Source organism: Leguminivora glycinivorella, chromosome Z (assembly GCF_023078275.1).
Source record: "Leguminivora glycinivorella isolate SPB_JAAS2020 chromosome Z, LegGlyc_1.1, whole genome shotgun sequence".
Classification (NCBI taxonomy): Eukaryota; Metazoa; Arthropoda; class Insecta; order Lepidoptera; family Tortricidae; genus Leguminivora; species Leguminivora glycinivorella.
Window position 1 is genome coordinate 10,590,102 of NC_062998.1, and position 13,813 is coordinate 10,603,914.

Genomic DNA, 13,813 nt, shown 5'->3' on the forward strand with positions numbered 1-13,813 from the left:
CAACATTAGTTTTACTAGATATTTCTTAAACGAACAAGATTTTTAACGTACAAACTATAAGAAATATAAATCTCATATAAACTACTAACTATTATATTATTTTACCAAATTTAAAAACAGATGTCCGATCGTGTATAGATTACGTAATGGCCCCTGTACACACATGGCCAACGGTTCCACCAACCCCCTTGGCCAAGCGTGTAGAGGGCTACTTGGCCGTAAGTTGGCAGTTGGCGCTTGCGCTTGCCGGCCAACCGATTGGTGTCGGTTTTTTGTCCACACATCAAAGGATCTTGGCGCCAATGGCCAACTGCGTTTACACGTTGGCGCTTCATTCAGTTGGTCGTCAGCCGTCAGAGAGGACGGTAGTGAAATATTTACGAAAATAATAAGTTTATCTACGTTTCGGGTGCCATCTTAGTGGTATCGTGTCGTGAATAATTTCTCCTTCTTTTGCTCATTAACGTTGTTTAAAGTGTAATATCGATAGCTTATTATGCAGTAAACTAATGTTATAGTGAGAAGCTGATGAAGAATTAATCTCGAAACGCGTTTAGCCCCCTTTTTTGTCATCGACGGCCGATAGTCCACGTGCCCTTGTAAAATCTAGCTATCAATTTACAAGTGCCAACTACCGAACAACGTCGTACTTACCGTACCAAAATCGAATACAATAAGCTTATACCACCTTGACACTGGCAAAATAGTCCCACCAATGGGACTGAGGCCATTTAATTTTAAAAATCTAATCTAAGTTTATCTATATCAATAATAGTGTAGATTTTAGGAAATAAAATAACCTTGCAAATGTTTAATGTATTTCCTAAAAAAGATAAATGTTCTTATCATAATATTCAAAAAATTGTTAATATTTCAAATAATTTAATTTTACTACGGGGTTATTATTTTTTAATCAAATTTTTCTGTCAACGTCTATGATCTAGAATTTCCTAGACTTTTCCATTCCACGTCCATCTTTCATGAAGACCCAATGCCAAGTGATTGGTTCGCCAATGTGTAAACAGCGGCTCTTATCTTGGCCAAGGGGTTTCACAAAGGGTTGGTGGAACCGTTGGCCATATGTGTACAGCGGCCATCCAAAGACTTTTACAGGGGACAGCTCAATCACATTTTTTGCCATACGAAATTAAACCTTATTACTGAAACAGAAAGTCGATCGTATCAGACTAGCGAAAACGGTCCACATGAGAGGGCATTGTTTGGGCTGGTGTCCCTCTCGCACGTGTTGCCAGTGTTAATGAGGTTCCCATATTAGTAGTATTTTTATCTGTATATTACCTGACTTTATAACTTCTTATTTTATTTTAATGTTATATTCTAACTAGGGTTTCGATATATTTCAAAAAATTTGAAAATAATTATAATGTAATTATTTTGATGCCAGTAAATCAAAGATTTGTATAATTAAAAATACTTTCAATTGGGTGTTAGTAGATTTAGTAGTAACTTTGAAAATTGACTGGTATCCCCAATTTATGACAGTGATGACGTCACTGAATAATGTTGACATTGTCAGCAAGTGCGAGAGGGACACCAGCCCAAACAATTACCTCTCATGTGGACACACTTTTTGACCTAACTAAACAATCTAGTTTAATAATTCTAAATCTATGCGGCCATCACATTATCAATCCGTCAGCAAGGCAATAAAATCGTGTAAACGCCGTGCTAGATGTTGACAGCAAGTACTGCCAACATACAGCTGTCAAACATCTCAAACTGGGGTTTGAAATGAAATCGTTATAAAACGGATTACAAACAAATATTTATGTGAATACTGATAAGGAAATAATACGGAATACTTAAAAACACAGTGATAAATATGTCTACCAGATCTGGCAAGAGTAAGTATTATATACAGTCAAATTGAGTTCATTGCTATTTTTTAGGATTCCGTAACTTGATCGTGATCATTTATTATACCAATACTTTCCCAGGGCTTCACCATGCCTCCAATGAGAATATTGAACCTGAAATTACATTAAAAGGTGACAGGAAGACGCGAAGCAAACGTGTTGTAGATACTAGTGAAAGTCTAGCACTAAAATCTACTAAAAAACGCCAGAACTATGTAAGTTTCCCCTCCGAGGAGGATACTATCGACGTGAAGGCCTTGGAAGACGAGGTTCAAGTCAAACCAATTCGCACCCTGCGCGGCAAACGCTTAAGGAGCAAAATGCAGCTACGGAGGCAGTGGACACTGCAATTACTACTAAGAAGCAGGTCAGATCAACACGACGCACTAAAAAGTTCTCCGAAACTGCCGCAGAAGATTTTCCGGAGGTTCCTGTGAACGAGGAACCCGTTGAAGTAGCTTCTGTCACTAATACTAAGACTAAAGGCAAGAAAAACAAGAAGAAATCCAAGAAAGAACAACCTGAAGTAAATGATAAAGAAAATGAAGCTAAAGCAGGGAAAAAGAAAAAGAATAAAAAGAAAAAGAGTTCACAATCCACTAACTCCTCAATAGTCACCCTCGACAAATCTGATGACAATTCAAAAATCAACATCACTGATGATGACTCCAAAACTGAAAACATTCTGAACACTACACCTGTCTTGATAGAGAGCTCAATGGAGGAATCAAGAGTAAGTGTTCTAGAAAGTTCACTAAAAGAAAACAAAACTCCAGAAACCAAACCAAAATCAAACAAGAGACAGACTTTGCCTGCAGCAGGCTGCACGCCTTACCATTCCGACAGGAAGGGATCACAGAGAAAGAGAATCTTAAACCAGACACATTCCATTGAGAAGCCGAATCGCCGGTCGTCCCTCGCGGAGATGCCCTCTAGGACTACGCACGTAATGTTCTGCAGCCCTGTGAACAACCCGGGTGTGGCCACGCAGAGGAAGAGCAAGATCATCAAGTCTAACCTGAAGGGTTCCAATAAGAGCTTTGTTTTTGAAGAAAGTGGTAAGATCATTTTAAAATAAGATTTTCACTGAAGTTATATTCCCTTGTGGACTATGTTTTACTTTCTTTTTCATTATTTTGGGCATCTTAGTTACATTATCATTCAAAATTTTTCATTCAAAAGCTTTAATTTACTTTTATTTTTGAAGTCACGCAGGGAACATACCCTAAATTACATTATTTTAACTTTTTTCCGACACTACAACAACTTTTTTGCTATTTTATCGCGTTCGACCCGTGTGTGACTTTAAAAATGTGTACAAAACGCGAGAAATGAAAGCGTTATACTTACTCTTATGTTTAATATTTGCAGACTCCATAGTGTGGTCAGTGGCGCCCCGGGCGGGCCGCAAGCGCTCGCTGACGCACGCGGGCGCGGGCGCGGAGCCGGCCAGCGCCAAGCGCACGCGCCTCGACTCCCAGCGCGCTCTGCCCGCGGCCCGGGCGCGCACCACTAGCGCAATGGGTATGTCTTCATATCATACCATGACTTTTATACTTCTTAAGGGAAAACTGAACCATTGTTACTTAATCCAGCGCTTCCCAAACTTATTTTAATTGTGATGCCCTTGGTAATTTGGCATTTTTTCGCGCCACACAGTTTGAGTAGCTCTGACTTAATCCATGTAAGATTTCACATTATTACAGTGCAGGATTTCACATTATTTTTAAGGTGGTGGTGTAGGAGAAATATAGATTTTATGGAATGTATAGAAGGTCCTCCAGTTTCTTCTAATTCTAGAACCATGCGCGCCAAGTGTCTCAGCAGCCTTTGTTTTCCATGGATATTGTAGAAGTTGACTGTGGGATATAGGTTCAATTGTGGCATAGGCGAGAGGCTGGCAACAATGTCAATACAATGTCACAATTTCGTTTTTCAACCCCTTATTTGCTAAGAGTACTGAAACTTGAGACGATTCTGTTCTGCCTACCCCTTATGGGAAATATAGGTGTGAGTATATCTATGTGTTTAGACCTTCAAAATGTTCACCGTAATTTTCAGCAAAACTATCAAACGCAGCAACGCCATCAAAGGCCGCCACACCGAAATCAGAAGTAAAGGCCACGAAGTTGCCCAACTTCGCCGCCCTGCACGCGCGGCGCTTCGAGCGCATGGAGTCGCTCTACGAGTGCCAGCAGAGGAAGGCCAAGCGGGCGAAGCAGCTGCTCGTGCCTACTGGAAGTGTGGCTGTACTTGAGAGAAGTAGCCCTAGAAGTTAGTACATAGCTCTTTCAAAATGAAATCGAGATTTGCTAACTTAATTTCGAATTTTAATAATAATATTCTTTATTTCAGACCAGTTCCATAATTATACCTCTACATTTAAATTATACAAAAAATAAATTTACAAAACAAGACATGTGTTAGTAATTATAATAATTATAGCAGCTATGGTTAGTAGATATAAACAGGACATAACATAAATAATTACATAAAAGACACATTTATCTACAGTATATTGGCTTGCCTGTCAGTACATGAATCATATGGCAATGATTGATGTACTGGCAGTCAAACCTTGACGCGAATACCCTCAGGATGCTTTTAGAGCTGCCCCGCACCCTACGCGACAGGGATGTGCACCGCTTCCGCATTGACATGCTTTCAAAATTGACATTTATATGTTAACAACCCTCACGATCGTATCAGCTCGTACTTAAAGGGATAGAAACACCTTTCTTAACTTTTTAATCGCTTTGAATTTTTAATCGAGTTTGTTTTATATTATATGAGTTATATCAGACTACGGCGGTTAAAGATTTAAGGGTCCGTCAATATAAAACAGCGGGAAAACGCAAAATTGGTAGAAGCATATACTGAGTCCAACAACGGACGCAGAAACCACCAATTTTACGTTTTCCCACTTTTCGACTTTAACGGACTCTCAAGGTAGGGCACGAAATCACTTGAAGAGACCTAAGTGTCCAAGCCGAACTCATTGACTTTCTAAGGCAGCGTTCCCACTTATGCGTCGCGTGTCTCGGGGCGCGCAAAGGGCGTCCGCGCCACGCCACCTGAGTGTAATTCAAAAAGCGTCTCCTCAGTACATTTTGTATAGGAAGGACGTAAGGCGCGCCGCCAAGCGGCGCGGCGCGCGCCCCGCCGCCGCCACGCCACCTGGGGCGCGTCTTACGTCTTTCCTATACAAAATGTACTGAGGAGGCGTTTTTTGAATTACACTGAAGCGGCGTGGCGCGGACGCCCGTTGCGCGCTCCGAGACACGCGACGCTCTGGTGTGGCCGGTCACTTAGAGCTGTGGACGTCATATGAAAGTCTTGTCCAGGACACTAACGACGGCTGCAGCTTCGCTAATGGATTGGATGGAGTGTTCCCACTTAAGCGTCGCGTGTCTCGGGGCGCGCAACGGACGTCCGCGCCACGCCGCCTGAATGTAATTCAAAAAACGTCTCCTCAGTACATTTTGTATAGGACGTAAGGCGCGCCCCAGGCGGCGTCTCCCATTAACTCGCTCTCTAACCGACTGACTAACACTAAAAATTCAGTAGATGATAAATGATAATCATAGACCATTTACCATCGTATTTAAGTGAAGCAATCACAATGTTTTCCAGTTTTGAGTTTATTAATTATTTACAATCAGAATCACGATTACAACATCTAATTACTGACGATAAAACTTGATCAACTGTTACGAGAGTACTTTGATTACGAAGAAATTAACTGCCATTGTTGAGTGACAGGATGTTTCTGAAGTGATCAGACTCTGATATTTCTTCGTGTCTTACTTACCGCACTTACCTTCCAGTGACCCTGGAGCCCGCCACCCCCGCGCCCGTCGCCAGCAAGCCGTCCACGCTGCCGACGCTGGACACCCTCCAGCGCGGGTACAACAGGTTTGGCTTCAAGATGAACATAGATCTCAACCCCTTCAGTGTCTCGAAACCTGACAAACCGAAGGAAAAACCTAACGGCGTCAAACCTAACGGTCTCAAAGACCTCAAACTCGTCAAGCCGGTCTTCAAACGAGAGGTCACCCAACCGTCTCTGGCGGGCACGACGTCGCTCCGCCGGGCCGTTGCCAAGCAGACCATCATGCGGGAGAAGTCCTTCAATCTGGCCGAGAAACGCAGCGCGACGAGGAAGGAGGTGCGCACCGTCATCAAGGGCGTGCGCACCAACCGCCGCTTCGAGCTGCAGATGCAGTCCCGGAACCTGAACGGGTGATACACCGACGTGCCTTTTCGTTTACTTATGTGTAGAGTGACATCGCTAAATCGATGTAGGATGTGAACACCGATGTAGGATTCTTGTATGCTATAATATCATTTTCTCTATCTCACACGGTTTGCCATAACGCCCATAACTAAAAATAATTCTGTTGAATCTCATTGAATATTTCTACCTTACATTTTATGTTATGTATCTACTGAAACAGGATTTAATACTATTTAAGCGTCACTTTTTTACAGTAAAAAAAGATAAGTAGGTAAATCTGATTTAGTACAAAACGAATTGAAAATGAGGTCATTTTGACCAAAATGTTTATTCTGGTAAACTATACAGTTGCAATAATTGCAAATGAAATGATGGATACACAGAGAACCTCCTATAGAGTGGCAGTCTTGTATATTTGGTTCGCGATACGAGTCACCACTGTTTGGGGTGCGAGGAGCGGGCGGGGAATGTGTTAAGCGCGCTGTGATTGGCCGTTTCAAGGACGGCGGGCAGTCGCGCCAGATGAAAAGGGACAGAAGTATGACTGTCCCTCTACTGACGCGTAAGTGGCCAATGTAAGTTGACCTATGCCGGCTCTGAATAAATTATAAATATGACTTATTTGTGGAATGTAATGCCGTCTGTTTTTAAATTTGAGCTTCTTGTTACCTTTCCACACCATTTCACACTACAGGTGGACATCTTTAAGGCATCAAAATACCCTTTTCCAATTTTTTTGTGCGAAAAACACGCGCTGCTTTCGGGTCTGTTACTTGGTCGATACTGATCGGGCACGGCGAGCGCCCGCGCTTATATCAGTGCAAATACTAGGAAGGCTGGCCACCGCGAGTCGTCTTGTAATAGATGTCTATAGGGGTTGGTCTGTGGATGGATAGCAAAAACCGAATGTTATGTTAGTGCAACATCACGTAAATTTATTATAAATATTACTGTAGAAATAATATAATATCATTATAAATCGTAATTTTTAGAAAGTCAATTTCTCCAACGACCATTAGGCTGGTTTTAGTGTCACGCGGACCGTCCGCGCGGAGCGATCCGCACCGGACTAATATGTATGAAGTTCAGGGAGCGTTTTAAAGTGGCGCGGACGACAACATCAACTTCATACAAGTCGCGCCGATCGCTCCGCGCGGACCGTCCGCGTGACACTAGACCAGCCTTATTGTATTCCAAGTTATGCCCAAGTTGGCACTAGATAAGTAGATTCAAGTAGCCATTGAAAGCTCGCAGAGTTCAAAGCGACAGGTCTCTGATAACAGCTTTTGTTTGAAACCATAACACAGTACAAATATTAGATGTGCAATTCCCGTTAAGTTTGTATATTTGGATCACGTCTCCGATTTAGATAAAAATTGGTAGGCTGATAGAGTTCACGATGCTGAGCAAGATCCACTAGGTTTCCCTAAATGTCCTATGTAGTTTGTATGAAACCTTCCTTTTTTGTTACCAGATTTCTATACATTTTCGGTAACAAAAAAGGAAAGTTTCATACAATCAACCTAGGACATTTTGGGAAACCCAGTGGATCTTGCTCAGCATCATGGACTCTATCAGCCTACCAATTTTTATCCAAATCGGAGACGTGATCCAAATGTACAAACTAAACGGGAATTGCTGAGATCTAGTTTCATTGAAGAGTTAGCTGCGTCAGATACAAATCGTAAGGCTTTTACACGGTTCAAAATCGAGTGTGACAACAATACAATGAATATTGTTGTCGCCGAAAATACGTATAGCAATTGTTATAATCCATTAGAAATGGTGTAAGGTGTAACCAGGATTCAATAACATTAATGGTTTCGTCACATACTGCGACAAAAGAGCTTCCTAGGAAAACCGAACAACGAATTGACTTGAAAATATAGTCTTGAAATATTATCTATGATTTAGTCGATTTTACTCAAAAACCTTTCATAGTGTTAATGTTAGTTTTACTCACTTTTATCAAGGACGATTATAAAGGACCAGCAGAGTCCATACTAAATACCCCGTTGGCAGCCGTAAATCTATGTCACTAGATGTCACTAAGAGTGTCATTTGAATAAAAATGTCGTTTTTTTTTTAAATACGCACGCGGTAGTTCAACGGCATTACAAGTGATACAGTGAAAAGTATATAGATGACGCTAGAGGCCCGTGTCATGTTTCAGTCCCTGTTTACAACGCAACGCAAGCCATCGTTCTTATTTTGAATTATGACAATCATGCAAAAGAGTACCATACTGTCAAATTTTCTATCTCTTTCATTTTGAGCGTGACGTCAATGATTAGTAATATTACTTTCAATATATTTAAAATTTAGATTTTAATGAGGCCATTTCGAACGGTGTTTATGATAGATATCATGTTGACAATCAATCTCCTGACCGTCTCGCTCATACCAATCCTATCCTATATTTGAACGAGTGCGACCGAAACAGTTGAGTATTATTGAAGATTTTTGAATGTCTAAAATCTTATTGGTAGTTGTCGAAAACCCGCTATTTCCATAAAGTGTTGGCGCGACGTCAAGTGGGTGATAGGCGTACGAGCAAGTACGCGTTGGATGGTCGACTACTATGCGCAGCGGTTTTTACGCGTACTTACGGTGACACACAATCGAAAAAGGTCGTCGAGCCATAAGTACGCATACCTGCTCGTATCGTACGTTTATCACCCACTTCAGACTGCGTTTCGATCGGCGTTTAGCGACAATGATTATCAGCTCGGCTTCATGGCTTTACGAACCTTAGCTCGGACCATCGAATATGAAACTTATAAACTTCTTTATACACAAGGGTATAAAGAAGTTTATAACCAGGTGCTCCATGACACCATTGCACCAATCTGTCGCCAGCACCGCTACACTTCAACGGCCAAGTCACACAACATCCATACTAATATCAAGGACCATTTAATACTAGACTGATATAGCCCATACAAAAAAGCGTACCCCTGAAAAAAGCTTAGTTTTTGCTTTAAAACTAGATGGCGTTGTTTCGTAACCCGGGAGTGGAAAAAAACATATTTTCACACATATTTTTACTTGTTTTTATATTATACTATGAATAACTATCAAAAAACTTTATTTTAATATCAAAATATTGGCTCAAAACACAATTTTTACAAATTATATTTTTTGGTCGGCCTCGACGTAGTTGTGATCGCTTCGCTGGCTAAGTTTGTTCGCATGTTGTCTAATTATTGCCAAATAAAATGACTAGATGACGTTGGTGGACTAGGAAAATGTCACATCCGTTTCGTTGTTCATTAATATAATATACTTAGTGATAATAAACCTATATGTTGAGCTCAAATACGTTCAACAAAACGCAATCATTGTGCCAACAGATGTGACATATGACATCCATGTCACATCACAAATGCCATTGTATGATTTATTGAATATTCATAATATGTATATGGATATTAAATATTTTAGAATCGCAGCAGCAATGCGAGTAGAGATACAGAATAAATAACTGTATAAATTAATAATTGTATGACCAATGACCTCATACATAAAATTACCAGTTTAGGTGACAGAAGGCGAATCCAATTTGTAAATATTAAATGTGCTAAGGAAAAGAATCTTTCCGATTTTCAACGGGACACGGCTGAAGGGGCGAGCTGGTTTCGACTGCGCCCATGCATCTCAATTGTCCAGAAAGTTCATTCGAAGATCATTTTGCTTATAATAATCTGAGTAATCACAGTGAATGGTTTGACAGTATTTCAGCTAACATGTAGAGAGACTTGCTAGCTTCGTCGGTCAGGCTTCGTCTTGGACACAACGCGGATAGTTAGGCCGCCAGGTGTGGCACTTTGGATTACGTTTTTATAATAAATTAATGATAGTCTGTATTGTTTTGGTAATATATTTTCTACTCGTATACTACTCGTTTGGTACTCTTATAAACCTAAAGTGAGATAATAAATGAATAAAAGGAAATAATTAGTGAAACTCTGACATAAGTAATAATTAATGAAACTAAATGCGTTTTCACATTATCCGATCCGATATCGGATGTAGGACTGATACCCCATACATTACAGGCGCTATCTTGGATTTTTTCCATTTAAATCCTTCCGACATCCGATATCGGATCGGATAATGTGAAAACGGACTAAGACAATAGATACCTTGTTAGTGTTATATACCTATGCCTATGTATATCCCACCAAAAACATTCTGTAAAAAATAGCCGTCTCGATGGAGCTGCTTGTTTATCTCTAAAAAGTAATGAAATCTACATAAAGTTCCTTACTGCGATTTCTTTATTATTATAGTTAACTAGCCTTTGCCCGCGGCTTCGCTCGCGTTAAATTCGAAAATCTCTCCACAAACTTCCATCCTCCATTCTAAGGAAGTGGGGGGATATAAAAAGAGACAAAAAGTAGCCTATGTCACTTTCCATCCCTTCAACTATCTCCACTTAAAAAATCACGTCAATGCGTCGCTCCGTTTTGCCGTGAAAGATGGACAAACAAACAGACACACACACTTTCCCATTTATAAACCTTTTTTGAAATAAGAAACCTTCAATTTCATCAATTCAAAAAGCAATTGGTTGCATATTTAATTGAAAAACGTTTTTACTCCATTAAAGAGTTCTTACATGCCGCCTAATTGTAAATAATATGAATATGAACTAATTATAAATGTATTTTTTTTTATGAAACCTGAATATAATTACACTTTATTTAAAATTAATAATTATGATATTTAAAGAATAATTTTTATATAAGCAAGTGACTTGATTTTATGACATGCATGCATTAATATTTCTATGCCGTATGTGGCAGGATGTGCTGATCAAAAAATGTATTACCAACCTACAATGTACCACATTCTAAGAAATAAAATATTTGATTGATTGATTGATTGATATAATATTAGTATGGATGTTGTGTGACTTGGCCGTTGAAGTGTAGCGGTACTGGCGACAGATGGTGCAACGGTGTCATGGAGCACCTGGTTATAAACTTCTTTATACCCTTGTGTATAAAGAAGTTTATAAGTTTCATATTCGATGGTCCGAGCTAAGGTTCGTAAAGCCATGAAGCCGAGCTGATAATCATTGTCGCTAAACGCCGATCGAAACGCAGTCTGAAGTGGGTGATAAACGTACGATACGAGCAGGTATGCGTACTTATGGCTCGACGACCTTTTTCGATTGTGTGTCACCGTAAGTACGCGTAAAAACCGCTGCGCATAGTAGTCGACCATCCAACGCGTACTTGCTCGTACGCCTATCACCCACTTGACGTCGCGCCAACACTTTATGGAAAAAGCGGGTTTTCGACAACTACCAATAAGACTACATTCAAAAATCTTCAATAATACTCAACTGTTTCGGTCGCACTCGTTCAAATATAGGATAGGATTGGTATGAGCGAGACGGTCAGGAGATTGATTGTCAACATGATATCTATCATAAACACCGTTCGAAATGGCCTCATTAAAATCTAAATTTTAAATATATTGAAAGTACCTAATATTACTAATCATTGACGCTCAAAATGAAAGAGATAGAAAATTTGACAGTATGGTACTCTCTTGCATGATTGTCATAATTCAAAATAAGAACGATGGCTTGCGTTGTAAACAGGGACTGAAACATGACACGGGCCCCTAGCGTCATCTATATACTTTTCACTGTATCACTTGTAATGCCGTTGAACTACCGCGTGCGTATTTAAAAAAAAACGACATTTTTATTCAAATGACACTCTTAGTGACATCTAGTGACATAGATTTACGGCTGCCAACGGGGTACGGTATTTAGTATGGACTCTGCTGGTCCTTTATAATCGTCCTTGCTAATATTATAAATGGGAAAGTGTGTGTGTCTGTTTGTTTGTCCATCTTTCACGGCAAAACGGAGCGACGTATTGACGTGATTTTTTAAGTGGAGATAGTTGAAGGGATGAAAAGTGACATAGGCTACTTTTTGTCTCTTTTATATCCCCCCACTTCCTTAGAATGGAGGATGGAAGTTTGTGGAGAGATTTTCGAATTTAAGAGAAAAGAATTTAACGAGCGAAGCCGCGGGCAAAGGCTAGTTAACTATAATAATAAAGAAATCGCAGTAAGGAACTTTATGTGACTAGGTATTTCATTACTTTTTAGAGATAAACAAGCAGCTCCATCGAGACGGCTATTTTTTACAATGTTTTTGGTGGGATATACATAGGCATATTAGGTATATAACACTAACAAGGTATCTATTGTCTTAGTCCGTTTTCACATTATCCGATCCGATATCAGATGTCGGAAGGATTTAAATGGAAAAAATCCAAGATAGTGCCTGTAATGTATGGGGTATCAGTCCTACATCCGATATCGGATCGGATAATGTGAAAACGCATTTAGTCTCATTAATTATTACTTATGTCAGAGTTTCACTAATTATTTCCTTTTATTCATTTATTATCTCAGTTTAGGTTTATACGAGTACCAAACGAGTAGTATACGAGTAGAAAATATATTACCAAAACAATACAAACTATCATTAATTTATTATAAAAACGTAATCCAAAGTGCCACACCTGGCGGCCTAACTATCCGCGTTGTGTCCAAGATGAAGCCTGACCGACGAAGCTAGCAAGTCTCTCTACATGTTAGCTGAAATACTGTCAAACCATTCACTGTGATTACTCAGATTATTATAAGCAAAATGATCTTCGAATGAACTTTCTGGACAATTGAGATGCATGGGCGCAGTCGAAACCAGTTCGCCCCTTCAGCCGTGTCCCGTTGAAAATCGGAAAGATTCTTTTCCTTAGCACATTTAATGTTTACAAATTGGATTCGCCTTCTGTCACCTAAACTGGTAATTTTATGTATGAGGTCATTGGTCATACAATTATTAATTTATACAGTTATTAATTCTGTATCTCTACTCGCATTGCTGCTGCGATTCTAAAATATTTAATATCCATATTATGAATATTCAATAAATCATACAATGACATTTGTGATGTGACATGGATGTCACATCTGTTGGCACAATGATTGCGTTTTGTTGAACGTATTTGAGCTCAACATATAGGTTTATTATCACTAAGTATATTATATTAATGAACAACGAAACGGATGTGACATTTTCCTAGTCCACCAACGTCATCTAGTCATTTTATTTGGCAACAATTAGACAACATGCGAACAAACTTAGCCAGCGAAGCGATCACAACTACGTCGAGGCGGACCAAAAAATATAATTTGTAAAAATTATGTTTTGAGCCAATATTTTGATATTAAAATAAAGTTTTTTGATAGTTATTCATATTATAATATAAAAACAAGTAAAAATATGTGTGAAAATATGTTTTTTTCCACTCCCGGGTTACGAAACAACGCCATGTAGTTTTAAAGCAAAAACTAAGCTTTTTTCAGGGGTACGCTTTTTTGTATGGGCTATATCAGTCTAGTATTAAATGGTCCTTGCTTTTATAATATTTTTTACTAAAGTTTGTTTAACGTAGTGTAAATATTGTAGTAATCGTAACAGTAATAAAAATAATAAAAATAAAAAAGCCATTTATTCCTTAATATCAATATAAAAATAGATACAAAGTTTGTGGATAATGCATGCATTATTATAACATTTCAGTTGTTCAATTTCTTAATAAATTATTTATAAATGAATTTTAATTTCAATTTAGTACATTATGTCATCGTAACAGTATTAATG

At 39.2% G+C, this 13,813-nt stretch overlaps 1 protein-coding gene across 1 annotated transcript; it reads left to right on the forward strand.

Moving 5' to 3' along the window:
* Nucleotides 1–1,843: 1,843 nt before the first annotated feature.
* LOC125241598 lies at nucleotides 1,844–6,486 on the forward strand. The gene is made up of 5 exons (XM_048150154.1): nucleotides 1,844–1,865; nucleotides 2,114–2,935; nucleotides 3,249–3,401; nucleotides 3,939–4,151; nucleotides 5,705–6,486. The coding sequence occupies exons 1-5, from the start codon at nucleotides 1,844–1,846 to the stop codon at nucleotides 6,121–6,123; spliced, it is 1,629 nt and encodes a 542-aa protein (XP_048006111.1). The 3' UTR covers nucleotides 6,124–6,486.
* The last annotated feature ends 7,327 nt before the right edge of the window (nucleotides 6,487–13,813 follow it).